General features: G+C 37.5%; 1 protein-coding gene across 1 annotated transcript in view; it reads right to left on the bottom strand.

Annotated features, from left to right (window-relative positions):
- LOC150083718 (AP-1 complex-associated regulatory protein-like) overlaps positions 1 to 19,104 on the bottom strand; it is a 149,489-nt gene that overhangs the window by 99,323 nt on the left and 31,062 nt on the right. Inside the window, exon 3 of the mRNA XM_090378582.1 lies at positions 14,702 to 14,722. Coding sequence (XP_090234708.1) covers positions 14,702 to 14,722 — 21 coding nt within the window. The remainder of the gene's footprint in view (positions 1 to 14,701; positions 14,723 to 19,104) is intronic.

The raw sequence follows: 19,104 nt of genomic DNA, 5'->3' as shown, positions 1-19,104 counted from the left end.
ACACTGCTCGTCGTGGACTAATGTTATTAGTGGAGTCCCTCAGGGCTCAGTGTTGGGTCCATTATTGTTTTCTGTATTCATAAATGATACTGATGAGGGTATATCAAGCTTAATGTCGAAGTTTGCAGACGATACAAAGGTAGGCAGGGTTGTCAAGGACACTACTGACACTATGCTGCTGCAAGAGGATCTGGAAAGGTTGAGCAGATGGGCTGAGAGGTGGCAAATGAAGTTTAACATTGACAAATGAAAAGTACTACACATGGGAAACAGCAATCCCAGAGCAACGTATCAACTCTGTGGTACTACACTGACAGTGGTAGAGAATGAAAGGGACCTGGGGGTGGTTGTGCAGGCAGATATGAAGTTCTCTGAGCAGTGCAGACGGGTTGCAAGAGTAGTTCATGGTGTATTGTCAATGATATATAGGAATTTTTCTAGCAGGGATAAGGAGGTGATTATTCCCTTATATAAGGCAATGGTTAGGCCATCTTGAGTACTGTATACAGGTCTGGAGGCCTCATTTCAAGAAGGATGTAGAGCTGCTGGAACGGGTACAGAGAAGGGCAACAAGATTAGTGAATGGAACAAAGGGGTGCTCTTACGAAGAAAGGCTTAAGTTTCGCAAATTACAGTGTCTGGAGACTAGCCACCAGCGAGGTGATCTGATAGAGGTGTATAAAGCCTTGAATGGTTTGAGCATGCTCAATGCTGATGGGATTCTTCCTCTCGCTCAGAATAATCACCTGAGAGGGTATAAATTCAAATTGAGGAAAGACGGATGTAGGATAGACGTGCGGAAATTTGCCTTTAGCCAGCGGGTGGTTGGTTGGTGGAACAGACTTCCACCCCTTGTCGTGGAAGTTGATAGCCTAAATAAGTTTAAGGCTCAGCTGGACAGGTATTTTGAACAAACAGAGGGGTGAAGTGGAAGTGTTTTTTTTTTTTTTTTGGCTGATGCTGCATAAGCTTGCTTTCTTGCATCAAATGTCTCTACTAATGCTAATGCTAAAAATAACTATTATTTAGAGCAAAGAATTAATATCAAATTATATATAACAGTAAATAAATCTGCAAATGAGAAAAAAAAAAAAGTCAAAACTTCAAAAGATATCTCAAAGGGATGAAATGATGTCAGAAGCAACAATTTCTGAAAGGAAAGATGTCCACAATTATGCATAAAGCTTAGTAAAGTCACTCAATGGATCAGTTAAAATGTTTAAAGTACAGATTTTGAGAATGATGGCTGAAGAGTTAAATATAGATAAAGAAAATAACTCATTTTGTAGTAAAACTCTTGAACATGCAGAAAGTTTGCAAAGACTATACTATGGAGTTTGAGCAATGAACAGAAACAGCAAAGCCTTCTCGTCTGATCTCTCAAAGGAAGATAGATAAAATAATACACCATTAAAAAATAGTCACCGTTGATACAAAGCATAAAATCCGCAGTGGAAAAGTCCACCAGAGATTTGAAGGGGAGGAAAAAAAAAACAAGCATGTTAAAATTACAAGCAAGGACAATGCTGATTTGTTTCTTTGACAACATCAATAAGATTATCAGGAAGAATTTACCTGACAAGTTAGACAATTAACTAGGCTTTTATTATATGGAAATTCTGAGATGTTTGGGAGATTCTGAGCATACAAAGATGGAAAATACAATCCAATGAGCAACTTGTGATTCGATTCACAGTGCACTTTTGAAAGTTCATGACCATAAAAAAAAAAAAAAAAACAGTACTACCCAGCTTGAATCACCTACCTAATTTGTCAGATTAGCTGTATACGAAAATTAAATATATATTCAGTCCACAAAGATTTCCACTACTGGGGAAATACAAGAAAAGGTGCAAAGGCAGTTAAGACCATTTTGAATATTCTTTTAAGCAATGCCAGCAGTAAGAGTATATCCTCAAAGTGACTACTTTGAAGGAAAGAAAATTCAGTATGTTCATTAAAAAATAATTAATTTATAGTCTCATATTATTTATAGGTTAATTTATAATCATATTTGATAATCTGAGCCACTGGACATTGTGATATTGTCAAATAAGAGCATTAAATTGACTATCATTTAAATAATTTCATTTATATTACTACAAAGGCAGTCTATATTTTGTTTAGAATTGCAGGTGCACTGTACTTAATGTTAAAAGAAAAGATTAGGTTGATCAACTAAACCTAAAAATAAATTTTAGTTGTGAAAAAGTCTTGCAACTCCTTTTTTAAAACCTATAGAACTAGCCTACAAATTATTATTTTCAAAAGAGATATGTAGCATTGACCAAAAGATTTATTGTGGCATTATCTACTTTATCACAAAGTGAGTGCCTTGAATATGACCAAAGTGAAAATCTTTACAGATGTTGCAAGTGACAACTTCTTATATTAAGCACTGAACTGTGCAGATCCTTGTTATAGCTCCAATAATAAAAGATAGAACAGATAAACAACATATTTTTATATCTAGCCTCATATTTGTGCTCCAATTCATTTCCTATAATAATGTGGACATATCTGACTTCTTTAGGAAACTCAAAATATTATCTTGTTGGAGGAAAGTAAACAATGAAGCTGATAAGAAAAGATATGATTAATGGTGCTGATAATGCTTTAGAAACCAAAAATATTGCACTTTAAACCCACTCAGCTGACAAAGTAAATTTAACAATTATGATAGCATTCCAGTATTACTTCTATGAGCCCATTTCATTAACCATTAGTATTACAGTTCTGATATAACCAAAAACTTTTAAAACTAAATTACACAATTTTGGTTTTAATTATATATGAACCAAAAATATGAAAGAATAACTACCTGGAGTGCAATCAACTCTCTGGGTAGTTATTCTTAATTACTCTTTATAGTTACTTATTGTTAGTTACTCTTTGGCATCTTATATCATCACCAAGCAACTTGGTGACAATACATGATGCCAAAAGCACATCTTCCTCATACACAAGATGTATTTGAGTGCTTTTGTTTGAAAACTAAGCTAAATGCATGTCTCACATTCTTGTTTTTCATGTATTACATTCAATTATATTATAATGCATTCAAATCAATTATAGAGGGATGTGAAATATAATTAATAATAATGGCAATAATAACTGTTGGGTGGGCACGTCCCGCACATATAACTATCTTTGCCTGCCAGGAACATATGGTCCTCATCACTGCATCCTTGCAGTGGAATGGCCTTGATGTTATAAAAGGACGTAACTCATTTAGAAATATATGGACAAGGATGGCATGTGGCTTTCCAAAGTTACCAGCTAATTTCTATGTTTGCATTTTTGGCACCATAAAGGTTTAAAGCTATTAAAGACTCAAGATATAGAAAACCTAACTAATAGACGTTTATTGCATTGAACTGCATCATTAGCATTATTTGAGCCATATGATGCAGCATCAGCCAAAATAAAAAAACCCTCCCATTTCACCCCTCATTCTTTCCAAATGCCTGTCCAGCTCAGCCTTAAATTTATTTAGGCTATCAACTTCCACAACAAAAGATGGAAGTCTGTTCCACCAATCAACTACCCACAGGCTAAAGGCATATTTCCACACATCTATTCTATAAGTCTTTCCTCAATTTGAATCTGTGCCCCCTGAGGTTCTTAATCTGAGCAAGAGGAAGAATCCCATCAGCATCGAGCTTGCTCAACCCATTCAAGGCCTTATACACCTCAATCAGATCACCTCGCAGGTGGCTACTCTCCAGGCACTGCAATTTGCAGAATTTAAGCTTTTCTTGGTAAGAGCACCACTTTGTTCTCCTCACCAATCTTGTTCTCCTTCTATGTACTTGTTCTAGCAACTCTACATTTTCCTAAAATCTGGCCTATAGACCTGTAAACAGTACTCTAGGTGTGGCCTGACCATTGCCTTGTAAAATGGGATAATCACCTCCCTGTTCCTGCTAGCAAAACCTCTATATATCATTGACAAGACTCCATGACCTGCCCTGGCAGCCCATCTGCATTGCTCAGCAAACTTCATATTTGACTGTACAATTACCCCCCAGGTCTTTTTCACTTTCCCCTTCCCTGAGTGTAGTACCACACAGTTGGTACATTTCTCTTCGGCTATTAGTACCCATATGCAGTACTTTGCATTTGTCAATGTTAAAACTTCAGTTGCCACTTCTCAGCCCATTTGCCCAACTTATGCAGATCCAGTTGGAGTAGCATATGGTCTTTACTGTAGTTAACAACCCTGCCAACCTTTGTATCATCTGCAAACTTGGACATTAAACCTGATATACCTTTATCAAAATCATTAGATAAATATACAAAACAACAATCGGCCCAACACCAAACCCTGGGGAACTACACTAATAACATTTGTCCCACAAAGAGCAGTGTCCATTGATTACCATTCTCCATCCCCCCTCCTCTCAACCATCCCTTTATCCATTCTGGCAACTTACACTTAATGCCATACCTCTCCAATTTGTACAGCAGTCTTCCATGTGCAACAGTATCAAAAGCTTTCCTGAAATACAAGTATATGATATCAAAATTATTTTTGGCATTCAGTTCCTTTGGACCATATCATAGTATCCAATCAAACTGGTCAGACAAGACTTCCCTTTAACAAATCCATGCTGTGTCTTAACTATTACTTCAGTCTTGTATAGATGATCTTGCAATGCTTCTTTAACCAGTGATTGCATTATTTTCCCCGGAACACAAGTTAAACGAACAGGTCTATAGTTACTTGTGTTACCTTTTGAACCCCCTTTGTGAACTGGTGAATACATTGGCACACCTCCAATTCATGGAGACCTCCCCTGAGTCCAAGGAAGCTCTCATAATTATGGCTAAGGGTTTGCTTACTTCCTTTGCTGTCTCCTTTAATATAACTGGTTAGATCCCATCCATCCCAGGTGCCTTTTTTATGTTTAACTTCAACAATTTCTCCTCCACTTTGCTCTCAGTTATTACAAAATCATTTAGCTCCCAGTTAGAGTTTGATGAACTTCTGGCACTCCACTCATTGAATAACTCCTCATGTGTGAATGTAGATGCAAAATATTCATTCAGTTTATCAGCTACCTTTGCATGATCATCAATAGTTAACCCATCTATGCTAAGTGGTCCAATCTGATTCATCCCTTTCCTTCTAGAGATTACACGTAAAGAACTCTTTGCCAAGAATTTCTCGTAATCTGCCTTCGCCTGCCTAACCTCCTTTGTGACTTGATTACAGACTAGTTTATATCTTCCATAGGCTTCTGTGTCACCTGATACTTTATATGCATCCCATACATTTTTATTCTCTGCCACAAGCCTCATTAGTTCATCTGACATCCATTTAGGCCTAAACCTTGAATAGTATTTCTTAGTTAGAATGAAAAGCCTAGTAGGGCAAAAGTAAAGAAAGGCAACATGAGAACGACAAGAAAAGTCAGATAACTTACGCAGAAAATTAGTTTCCCGATACAGCACTCTAGCACTGCTCGCTCGGCAAACAGACAGTAGGTGTTATCGGTCTGGAACAAATTCGAGAACTATATATTGACTGACAGGTAGGTGTGGTAAACGATGTGCTGATTGGTGCGCGAACACAACACAGGATAACACGGTTTAGTAGCACTCAGAAGCACTAATGGTAACTTGCCCTAATGAACGCTTTCCATAATGGTGAAAAAAGAATCCCATGGGAGCTTGAACCCCTCCCGAAGTGAAGGGGGTAACATAACCTTCTTTCTTTAGAATCAGTCATATTTAGAAATATATTCATAAAAAAATAAATTTTTTTATATAGTAAAATAGTAAACAATATAGTAAAAACACTCATAAACTCCAAAAATCTGCTTTTAATAATGAGAAAAAAACATAATGAAGAACATAAAAATGAACGGAACGAAACTTTTATTTAGTTTTCATCAAAAAATAAACAAATTCTTCCATCTTTAAAAGATTCAGTACTGCTATTATCTGTTTATCATTCATCACAAAACTATTATGCACCATTCTTTACTCATAAATACACATTATAATGCCAACTAATGACTACACAGTATTTGTCGTCTGTCGTGCCCACCACCAATCATTTCATCGTTTGCCACGCCTACCTGTCAATCAATATATCCTTCTCAATTTCGGCTCCAGACCGATAACACCTACCGCCTGTTTACCGAGCGAGCAGCACCAGAGTCTAGTATCGGGAAACTAATTTTCCATGTTACGTTATCTGACGTTTCTCATTGTTATTGTATTGGATTTCTTTACCTTGGTAAAGAAATCCAATTTCTTTACCTTTACCTTGGTAATTTCTTTACCTTGGTAACATCATCAGTTGATCCCAATGTACAGAATTTAAAAACTTTCTAAGACCACTGTAGAAAGTCTTTATGAAAGCAAAAGCCCTTCCCTTTAGCCTTGATGGTAGCTACATCTTTAAGTAATTCCCGCATCAGTACATTGTGATCACTGTCACCCAGTGGTTCTGCTATCTGCAAATTCTTAATGCACAAATAATCACTGCTGTTAATCAGATCAAGAGTATTACTCCCTCTAGCTTCCTTTCGAACGTGTTGCTGTAGAAAACAGTCATCCAATAAATCCACAAAAGTCTTGCTAGTGTGCGAGTGACCAAACCACAAGTTCCAGTCAATATCTGGAAAGTTAAAATTCCCCATTATAAGACATTCTGATTTACTGGCTCACTATTTCTCTGCACAACTGCTCATTATATTCATCAAATTCATTAGGCCTATAACACACGCCTACTCTCATTTTTCCTTTCCCAGTGCTTATGTCACACCAAACAGACTCAACAATGCATTGCCCACCAACATCAATTGGATCCACTTCCTTAGTTTTTGTGTTTCTTAACTAACAGCATAACACCTCCTCCCTTCCTGTCTATCTTTTCTGTACACATTGTACTCCCCAAATTCCAATTCTGCACTGCTGATGTCTGTATGACACCATGTCCCTGATATCCCAACAACATCTGCCTTTGATGCCTTGAGTAGCACTTCAAGCTCTTCAAATTTATTAACTAGACTTATAGCATTGGTGTACATGCAGCTGTTTCTTCTCTTAGTTACTCTAACACGGCCCATGTATTTATTTCTTCCACTGTGACTCCCAGCAGTCCTGGAAATCTCCATTGCCTTGCTTTCTAGACTGCTGCTCATTCTAATAGAAGCAGTGCAAGAATCACTTTTGCCTCTGCCTGCGGCCACTGTTAACCTTTTAGTCTGTGTATCCCCCCCCCCCAAGCTAGCAGTTTTCTGACCCACAAAACACTGCCTCGATAGCATCAGCAAATATTCTTGAACCCTTTCTATTTAAGTGTACCCCATCCCTGTAGAAGTATTCTCTCCTGTCAACAAGCACAGACCAGGCTGAAAAAAAAATTCTACCCCTTGAGCCTTGTACAATCTCTCCAGTGCCGAATTGATTGACAAGGCTCATCATATATTCCTTCCTATCGTGTCTGGGCAGAATTGCACACACTTTCACATTCAACCCTAACACGAGACCTTTTTTCAGCATTGACCTGTACTTGTTGAGTAAATCTGCAGATCTCTTACTGTTAATGTCATTTTTTCCAACGTGTGAAACAATATCACCTTTTTTGCCCTTAAAAGATGATATCTTCTCTACAAAGTCATCAACTTTTGCCCCTGGCAGACATACCCTGGTCCTGTTCCACCATCATCATCATAAATATCATATCCCAAAACTCTTTACAATAAATTGCTTACTCCTGCATCTCAAACAAATAACATTTCCCTAACAGAGAAATATATTATTGTTATTGGAGGTTTTATGGTGCAATGGCAGATAAAGGTCATTATGTGACAAATGGTAGGAAATAACAGGTGTTATCAGTGAAGTACACTGTTACTTATTCTCAATTGACAAGTATTTTATTAATCAGCATGAAAATGGTCAAAATGAGACACAGAAGGGAGTTTTTTCTACAAAAAAAAAAAAAAAAAAGTCACATACTTTTCCTTAAAATGAAGCAAAAAAGAAACCATTCAATTCCACCTTAAACTTTTACCATTATTTATTCAAATGATATCTATAATTCTTGGTTTTTGTGCCCACCCTACCAGAGAGAATATATCTCCCACTTCACTTTATTCATCCCCATAAAGGTCACATACACTCCAGCCAGGTCTCTGCAAAGGTACCAGGTTGACAAGCTTTGCAGTCCACACCATCTCAGCGATTCCTCATAGGGGCAATGATTAGTGTTCCCCACCAATTTCATTGCCCTTCAATCCTGTCAAAATCTCAATTTTTTTTTAAGGTGCAGCCACCACACAGTAATACTATATTCCAAATGTGGTCTCATCACTGCTTATATAGAGGAATAATGATACCCTCTCTTCTTTAATTTACAAAGATCAGTAAATCATTAATACAACACCATGTACTTTCCTAACAACTTTCACACTGCATGAAAACCACATCTGATTTTCTAAATCCTAAAGATGTTAACTAGCTTTAATTCCTCCCATCACAGTCTACAGATTATTCATCAATTTCTCTTCCCCAGATGTAAAACCATACGTTTAGTAGCATTAAATCTTGGTTGCCATTTTTCAGGCTATAATTATAACCAGTTTACTCATTTTAAAGCAATAGAGCTGGGGGTTCTGGTCATTAAATACCCTCCCAATTCTCAACTCATTAGCAAACTCTGGCAGCTTCTTCGGCATTTCGTCATCAATGTCATCAAAGGAGATTAGAAATAAGACAGGTTTCAGCATCAACCTTTGAGGGATTCCACTTGCTATATTAGTCCCCGAAGAATGCTCACTTATGCTATCCTTTTTCTAAATGTTTTTCAGCCAGACCATGATTTAAGTATTCTTCTCTGTAATTCCACTTTGCTTCAGTTTATACAACAGCCAATTGTGAAGAAACAGTATTGAGCAAAATTTATTCAAAATAAAAAATAAGAATAAGAAGTGCTTAAAAATAAATTATTTACTTATTCGTTATTCATATAAATTTGTTATTTGTGATTTACACACAAATTTTTTATTCATAACTTACGAATACACTTTTAGTTTCTAACATCAGCATTCTAACATCAAAATGATGGTAATGATGCATTGTACTAAAAAAAATAATTTTTTAAAATTATTTTTTAATATTTTTCAAAGTTAGTTAATTCCTGGCCTTAATCATAATGAAATAAAATCAAAGTAGTTAATGAAGAAGGAAAATGATATTCTGCATTCTGTGTAATACAAGAATAAACAATTAACTTATTACTTCAGTTAAGTCATGTAATACATCATGGTATTAGGGAAGTAAACTACAAGAAATGATGTATAATAATTTATTCAAAGTTTGAATAACAATAACAAATTTTTTATTCTAATTTTTATTTGAATAAAAATGTATTTGAATAACATCCATCTCTGGTGAAGGATCACATCAAAAGCTTTATTCAGTGCAGGTACATAATATCAAAGTAGTTTGAGCATCCAACTGCTTTATGACCTCATCAGGATGGTTAACCTGGTCAGTCATGCAAGTCTTCTCTTCACAAAGTCATGCTATGATTGTTTCAGGATTATGCCCTTAACTACAGACTTCATAATCTTGCCCACCAAAAGCTGCTGGTATATAGTTTCACAAAACCTCTATAGTTTCTTCCTTACAGAGTGGGGAAACTGTTTCTCCAGTCCAAGGGATCATCCCAGAATCTAATGATAATCTCATTAAAATCACTAATGATTTGACACAGCCACATGCCACCTTTCTAGTATAATTATAACAAGATATACTGGCTATACTAAATAAATCCACTCCTGGGGCCTTTCCTTCTCTCAGCAAACTTTTACTGATACATGCTTCTCACAGATTGTTATAGCATTAATTTTATGTTAGCTTGTCCTTTCAATGAGGAGTAACAGCTAACTCCTCTTTATTGTTTCCTCATTGTTAAAATGCAATTTTAATTGTATTTTAACAATGAGGAAAAGACATCTTCAGATAAGCTCAAATATACTTATAACTGTCATATAAATAAATTTTGCAATAGTCTAACTATTCCTTGCATCTTTTTCATTTTCCTCAATTAAAAACTTGCACCCTCTTGTTATCCATCGTAGATTTTTTTTTTCTGATAGTTTCCCACTAGACTGAATATGTTAGTGGCTTCCTGAATAAATTTCTTAAAAACACTTCCTATAATCTATTCATTTTATAGCATATAGTTGTCCATAAATTAACAGCAATCAATAATCCACTACAGTTCCTCTACTTCTGAAATTAAAGCTATCAACCTTTTACTTTGACAATGAAATTTTGTTGACAACTACCTATAAATTGCCCCTTCAATGAGGAGGAATAGCTAACTCCTCTTTATTGTTTCCTCATTGTTAAAATGCAATTTTAATTGTAAAGAAAATTGCAAAAGACATCTTCAGATAAGTAGATCTTATGACACTGGTCACTATGCATTATCTGTTGCTACACAGTCATATCACTCATACTATCCACATCCTTGGTGAGAAGCAGATAAAGGACATTGGAGTTCCTTATATGCTGAAATAAATAAGTCATCCAGTTATTTATTTTTTCTTTTTGATTTATTAATTCAAAAAGCTTGTCCTACCTGGTGTATTATTAGTTCACAATTTCTAGCATATAAAGAGGTAAGTTACCTCTGGCAAGCATTAAAAAAAAGTCACATGAGTAGTCTTGCTGCTGCATTGCATGAAACACTTGATATTTTCATTAAAAAGGCAAGAAATAATTCATACATTAATTTACATTTTTATTCTGATACTATATTATTTGTTCTTATTATTCTTATTGAATAATAAGAACAAATAATATCTTCAGAAACAGCAGTCTTGTTATCCACAAAAATATATTTTTTGCAAATCTAAAAATTATTCCTCATCCATATAATTTTCCAAAATATGGGAAAATTATACGTGGGTGGGTAGATTTTGTTTACAGATACTTTTCTAATCGAAAAATAATCAATGAAACACACTGAAATTAAAAAGATTATTAGGTATATATTAAGTTTCACACTTACAATTTTAATAGATATTGTAACACAGTGCAACTCTGATATAATGCAGCAGATATCAGGTAACAACTTTAATACCTGTGTTATAAGTGAAGTGCATTATAGCTTAAAAAAAATTTTACCGCTTCTTTCCCATTTTTTTTAACATAAATACACTTTACTTAGTAAATAAATACTTTATTTACAAAAGTTTTATGAATATACAGGTTAGAAGACAAAATATTAAAGGTTATATCATTCCCTTTATATTCTACTAATATGCAATGCTGTTATGGATTTACATTTTACACACCCATTTTGAAATAATCATGTAATTTAGTTTGCTGGAACTGACGACAGCATTTATTAAGTACATAATTCTTAATAATGATCAGATGCAATAAATGAAGATATTCACCATCACTCTGACATTCTAACCTCACCATAACCCCATTAATGCTTTGTTAATTTCTGGTGCTTTTCCTAAGACAATCCATTCATGTTATCTTCGGAGTCACTCCCTATGTCACTTGCCTTCTCTTTGTCAATCGTCTTCCCACTGTTTGGGTGAATCGAACATCGATGTCACCATCTCCACTAGGGACCTTGGCTCCCTGGTCTCAGACAGGAAGGTTATCCCAGACTGGATCTTCAGCGACCACAGAGTCATACTTTTCCTCATAAACTTAACCCCACTGAAAAAAAGACAACCAGATAAGACTGCCTGCACTTATGAGGTTCTCCACCAGAAATTGACTGGCAATTCTTTGAATATTCTATTAGAGACTTCCCTGAAAGTGAGCCAAATCTATATGAATCCAAGCAAGCCAATGAACTGGTAACTGCTCTCCAGCAAGCAATCCTCAAAGCATCCTATAAATCTGCCAAAAAGAAAATATTCCAACCTGTTGTCTCCATTTGGTGGACCAATGATCTCACTAGACTTCAGAGATTGGCACTGCGGGCGTGTCGCTACTACCAGCAGCACCAGGACTGGCCACCCCAGAAGTTGAGTGACTACATCCAAAAGAAAAACAACTATACTAAAGCCACAGCAGCCAGGAAGAAAGCAACCTGGATTAGCTTTGTTAAGGAAACTGAGAACTTCAACCCCTGGGGTTTAGTATAAAAAATCATGAGAGATAAAATCTTCACCCCTGAAATTTTCAACGCTGTACAGGCTAATTCCCAGGAAACTTTCAACTGGTATGATTCAGCCAACCTAATCCTTGACAGGTTGTTTCCTTCAGACGATGTTGCTGAGGATCTCCCAGAGCATACAGCAATCAGAAGAGCAAATCAAAGCTACACCATGGAAAGCACAATGGATCTTTTCACCCTGGAAGAGCTGACCACGGTATTACAGAAAATAAATCCCAACCTTCATCTTTCATCTGTTTAAACTAAGGCTGCTATACCTCCTCCTGTTGTACAATAAATGTCTCCAGAGAGGTTTCTTTCCCAAGGTCTGGGTCTGGAAAACTGCCCTTCTGCACCTGATAAAGAAACCACATAAGCCACCTTCAGATCCTCGCCCCTTCCACCCCACTGCATTCTTGGAAAATCTTGGGAAAATTCGAGCATCTTATGGTCCTAAGAGCCTCAGCACTTTTCCAGGCAAAAAATCTAATCTCTCTACATCAATATGGCTTCACTCCAGGACAATCCTGTGAAGAGGCCCTTTTTGACCTGGTGTTATATATAGAAAACTCCGAGGCAGAGTTTGAATTGACAATCTTTCTCCATTTTGAGGGAGCATTTAACACTGTCTGGTGGGACAGCACTTTGGAGCACCTCCGGTCTGCCTCCTATTCCCATAAACTATATAAACTTTTCCTTAGCTACTTCCATAAAGAACTTATCTTAAAATCCAAGTATTAACATGTCTTCAGGCCTGTCTCTTGGGGATGCCCCCCAGGGGAACACCAAAGTTGTAACCTTTGCCGATGACCTTACAATCGTTATGTCTGGAAAACTTATGAGTGCTATTGAACATAACACCAATCTGGCCCTGTCTGAACTCTCCTCCTGGGCAGCATTGAACAAACCACTTAACCCAAGTAAAACCAAAATGATGCTCTTTAAGCACAAGCTAGACCTCAGGCATCCATCACAGATTAAAATCTCTGGAATCCGGCTAACCATAGTTACTGAAGCTACCAATCTCGGAGTGGTAATTGACCACAAACTGAGCTTCCTGCCACAAGAAGGAAGCTCTCTGGCCCATTATTCGTATCTCCAGGAACGACTGGGGCCTTTCCAAGAGGATGCTTCATCTCTACTATAAAGCAGTCTTCCTGCCGATCGTCACATATGCAGTCGGTGCCTGGTTTCACCAAGTTGGCCTGGTCAAGATGAGAGACAGATTGAGTTCCATCCAACGTACAATGCTACTGGCTACCCTTAGAGTTTGTAGAACAGTATCTACAGTAGCCATCCAGGTCACAGCTGGAACTCTTCCTCTAGATCTGTATGCTGCCTACAGAGGACTAGTATTTAGAATTAAAAACAACATCCCCACTAAGTTCCTTGACATTGAGCTTGGTCTTGACACCAACCCAAAAGCTGAGAAAGCCAGATGCTACAATGAGTTAGTGAACATCTGGCAGACCCGCTGGGATACATCCCAGGTTGGGGTGGTTACTAGAAGATTCCTTCCTGATATCACCTTTACATCCTCTAATTCTGTCCAATCCTGGCTTTCCCTCACCATGGAGACTTCCTTCCTGGTTACAGGACATGGTTCTCTTAATGAAAAACTGCACCAACTAGGCCTCTGCATGATTGACCTGTGCTACTGTGGAGCCAAGGAAAACTGAAGGTACCTCCTTTTTGACTGTATTCTGTACAAAGATTTGAGGCAAGGTTTAGTGAACACCATCCCAATATCTGAAAATCAATTAGACTAGTTACTCCTAACCCCTGAACGTTTATCTGCTCTTCACAACTTTGCTAAAGAAGTCTTTGCTTGAAGGAGGAGATCATACAGAGTGGTCAATACCCCTGACATTGGGCCTGAAGTGGATTAGATAAAGGGTTTTTTTTTTCCTTTGCTTCTTCCTTTATTTTTTATTATTTTTATTTTTTCCCTCAAGTGTAGCAATGTTATTTTATTACATATATATATATATATATATATTTTTTTTTTTTTTTAATCCCCCCCCCCCTCTCTCTCTCTCTAGTACCTGTGCCAATATTCTCTTTCCCCCTCTCGGGTAAATTTTTTATTTTATTTTATTATTTAAATTTTTTTTAATTTTATTTGATTTTTCCCCCTTGCATTCTATTTGGAGTCAGCCACTCCAGACTTATTTTTATTTATTTAATTTTTTTACTAAATTATTATTATTTTTTATTATTATTATTTATTTATTATTATTATTATTTTTTTATAATTATTATTTTTATTTTTTTTCCATAACCTAGTCCATATAAGCATGGTCCATATCACTGTTTTCACAAAGTCTAGTTTTCTTTCTTTGGAAGCCTACTTCATCTTCTACAGAGTCTATAAATGAATGTAATTTTTCTTCCTCTTTCATCCAACCACAGATCTTTCCTTCTGGAATTCCACACCCACAACATATACTGGATTTTGTTTCACCACTCTTAACTCTTTCAATAATCTTTAATTTTTCTTCAACTGTATAATAAATAGAGAGAAAAAATAAACATTGATTTACTTACCTCCTCAATGAGATTTTCAAACTGGATCATTTGTAGAAAGGGAAAAACAATAAATCATACTTTAATTATAAATTCCTTTTACAAAATGCTACAAAAACATGCTATACTATAATTAAACATTTAATAAAATATAATTATTAGCAATGCAAAATCTAAAAAGTATATGGGCAACCAGAAAGGGAAGTTGTAAGAGCTAGTTCAGAATATAATAAACCGCTTGTTCAATTGGCCTGGTTGCGTAACATTTAATACTGAGACAGCTAATGGGTGCTGCTCTTCGTGGACTAATGTTATTAGTGGAGTCCTACAGGGTTCGGTGTTGGGTCCACTGTTGTTGAAGGTATATCAGGCTTAAAGTCGAAATTTGCAGATGATACAAAGGTTGGCAGGGTTGTTAATGACAGTAATGGCAGTGTGCTACTGCAACAGGATCTAGATAATTTGAGCAGACGGGCTAAGAAGTGGCAACTGAAGTTTAACCTTGACAAATGCAAAGTACTGCATATGGGTAGAAGTAACCCCAGAGAAACATACCAACTGTGTGGTACTACACTTAAGGTGGTAGAAAATGAAAAAGACCTGGGAGTAATTGTGCAGGCAGATATGAAGTTTTCTGAGCAATGCAGACAGGCTGCCAGGGCAGGTCATGGGGTTTTGTCAATGATATATAGGAATTTTGCTAGCAGGGAAAAGGAGGTGATTATCACTCTGTATAAGGCAATGGTCAAGCCACGCCTTGAGTACTGCGTGCAGGTCTGGAGGCCTCATTTTAGGAAGGATGTAGATTTACTTCAGCGTGTACAGAGAAGGGCAACAAGATTGGTGAGGGGAATGAAGGGATCCTCTTACCAAGAGAGGCTTAAGTTCTGCAAATTGCAGTGGCTGGAGACTAGGCACCTTCGCGGTGATCTGATTGAGGTGTATAAGGCCTTGAATGGGTTGAGCACGCTGAATTCTGATGGGATCCTTCCACTTGTTCAGTTTATGAACCTAAGGGGGCATAAATTCAAATTAAGAAAGGACAGATATAGAATAGATGTGCGGAAATTTGCCTTTAGCCAGCGGGTGGTTAATTGCTGGAACAAACTTCCATCTGTCGTTGTGGAACTTGATAGGTTGAATAAATTTAAGGAGGAACTGGACAGGCATTTGGAGGGAATGGTGTGATTTTTTTTTTTTTTTTTTGGCTGATGCTGCATAAGCTCGTACACTTGCTTTCTTGCATCACATGCCACTACTACTACTACCCTAAAATTTTATTAGTCTAAGAAGCACATCTTCTGGCATCTCTCATAGTGCAGCAATATGACTACTTATAAATAAGTGATAAGTACGTTGTCAGCTCTTATACCTTGGGTACCTTCCCAGCCACTTACACCAATGAGCCAAAACATTATGACCACATACCTAATATGATGTTGGTCCTCCACATGCAGCCAAAACGGCTTGTACCTGGCGAGGCATGGATGCTACAAGATTTCTAAATGCGTCTTATGGTATCTGATACCAAAACATAACCAGCAGATCCTTTAACTCCTGTAAGGTCCGGGGTTGAGACGCTGCGGATCAGAGTTGCTGTTCCAACACAAACCACAGATGCTCCATGGGATTGATGTCTGGGGAATTTGGAAGCCAGGGCAATACCTGGAAGACTTCCTCATGTTCCGCAAACCAGTCTCGAACAATCCAGGTGGTGTGGCATGATGCATTATCCTGCTGAAAGATGGCACTGCCAGAGGGGGAGACCATTGCCATGAAAGGGTGTACCTGGTCAGCAATGATGTTTAGATATGTGGTAGATGTCAGAGTGCCTGGCATATGGATGACTGGACCCACGGTATCCCAGCAGAACCTCGCCCAAAGCATGACACTGCCACCACCGTCTTCTTTTCATCCCACAGTGCATCCAGGCACCATCACTTCCCCAGGAAAACGATGCACACGTACCCGGCCGTCCACATGATGCAACACGAAACGTGATTCATCGGACTAGACGACTTTCCTCCAATCACTCAAGGTCCAGTTTCGATGCTCGCATGCCCATTGTAGGCACTGTTGCCGGTGAACCGTGGTTAGCATGGGCACTCGGAGCAGCCTGAGGCTACGCAGCCTCATTTTCAGCAGGGTTTGATGTACTGTGTGTTGTGACACATTGCTCCTGTCACCAGCATTCCAATTACTGGCGAGTTGCGCCACAGTCACCCTTCTGTTGCCACATACCATCCGGGAGAGCCTTCGTCCACCTCGAGCATTGATGAGCCGTGGTCGTCCAACACCTCGCCAGCAGTACATGGGATTTCCCCTCCTCGGACCACTTTCAGTAGGTACTAACCAGGGCTGACCGTAAGCACACCACCAGTCGTGCTGTTTTGGATATGTTCTTACCCAGTCGTCTGGCCATTACAATTTGGCCTTTGTCAAACTCGCTTAAGTCCACCGTCTTTTCCATCTGAAGAAAAAGAGTTACACATTAACGGAGCTCAGTATCAGGCGTTTTTTATATAGTGTCCCAACACCTGTGCATGCCATAGTTCACCTGCAATTGCTTCAATTTGCATAATGACTCACTGGTCAATGTTTTGGCTCATTGGTGTATAATAATAGCTCTGAAATGGAGCCATCTGGATGGTGATACTCAACTGAGAATAAGTAACTGCAGACTTCTAGGTGGGAAAGTGTTACATATTTGAAGTATAAGAGGAAGACAACTCAGTATAAAGGATTTCACAATATGAGATGTTATAATGATGCTTAAATGTATAAACTTTGGTTTGTCTTAAAATTCAACTATGTAGTAACAATGCATTTTCTGTTAAACAATGTCATATTTTGACTTCATCATAGTAATTTACCAGGCCAATCAGGCATGTGTTCCCTTAACAAAATCCATGCTTGGATCTGTTGATAACACTCTTGTTGAAATGGTCCTGAATCACATCCTTAACCATAAATCTATGATCTTTCCTACCACAGGAGTCAAACATGTTAGTCTATAGCTACCAACTCCTCTTTAACATTTTTGTAGACTAGATATGAAGACTAGATATATCCCTACTATTTTAGGGAAACACTAGCACTTTTTCAGTCCAAGAGAAGGTTCATGGAGTCTAATGATGCTGTCATTAACATTCTCAACAGTTTGAAACATTAATATGCAGCCTTTTTAATATAATAACTGAATATTTAGACTAAGGCGCATTTAGGGCTAGAGCCTCAAGCTGCGAACAAATTTAGACTATGTATATAAAGTGCTTAGCATCATAATACACAGCCATTTCTGAATAAACAGAAAATTTTTAAGGTGGCATCGTTTTAGGTTATATCTCATATTGTGAATACCTTCACAACGAGTTGCCATGATATTGCACTACTTCGAATAAGTAACGCTTCACCTAAGGAGAAGACTAGTGTTATTTTACATCATACACCATCAGGCATCTCTCATATTGTGGAGTTATACTTCATAACTGTTTTTGCCATCATTGCATCACTTGGGTACCTACCCACTCATATGATGTATTTTACTAAATACATCATACACCATCAGGCATCTCTCATATTGTGGAGTTATACTTCATAACTGTTTTTGCCATCATTGCATCACTTGGGTACCTACCCACTCACTGACGAAGGGCCAAATAGCCCTGAAACAGTGCTGTCTGGGTGGTGGTACCTATCTGAGAATAAGTAACACTAGTCTTCTCCTTAGGTGAAGCGTTACTTATTCGAAGTAGTGCAATATCATGGCAACTCGTTGTGAAGGTATTCACAATATGAGATATAACCTAAAACGATGCCACCTTAAAAATTTTCTGTTTATTCAGAAATGGCTGTGTATTATGATGCTAAGCACTTTATATACATAGTCTAATAACTGAATATATACCATACTCCCCTGGAGCCTTGCCCTCTTTACCCTCAGTAGCTTTTCTAACAAATGCTACTGTGAGATCATTATATCACTTACTTTACAGCAATCCAGCTCCTTAACACACCCCAGTGATTCACGCTTGCTTTTGACTGTAAATATCATTGATACATATCCATTCAACTCATCTGCCTTTCTGCTGATGCTTTCTATGGACTTCCACTGCAACCAGTTAAGGGACTTATTTGATTTACTCCCTTCTCTTTTCAATTTGTTTACCAGGATTCGTTATTCCCGTTTTTAGTTCTCTTTGCTAATGCTTTCTCATAAGAGAATAATAGCAAAGTGCTTTCTCAGCTTTTGCTGATCTTACCCCATCAGTGATTTAGTTACATATTCTCTTATAGTGCTCATACAAATTGGAATCATGCAACTGTCTGTAACTGTTCCATGCTTGTTTCTTTTGCTCAAGTAAATTCCTAACCTTGTCTGTCACCCATTTTGGCATCTTTACATTTATAGAACAGCAACACTA

Source organism: Mastigoproctus giganteus, chromosome 7 (genome assembly GCF_048544385.1).
Source record: "Mastigoproctus giganteus isolate SK-2022 chromosome 7, ASM4854438v1, whole genome shotgun sequence".
Lineage (NCBI taxonomy): Eukaryota > Metazoa > Arthropoda > Arachnida > Uropygi > Thelyphonidae > Mastigoproctus > Mastigoproctus giganteus.
The sequence above is the reverse complement of the archived record's forward strand: the minus strand, read 5'-3'. Positions and strand labels throughout refer to the sequence as shown.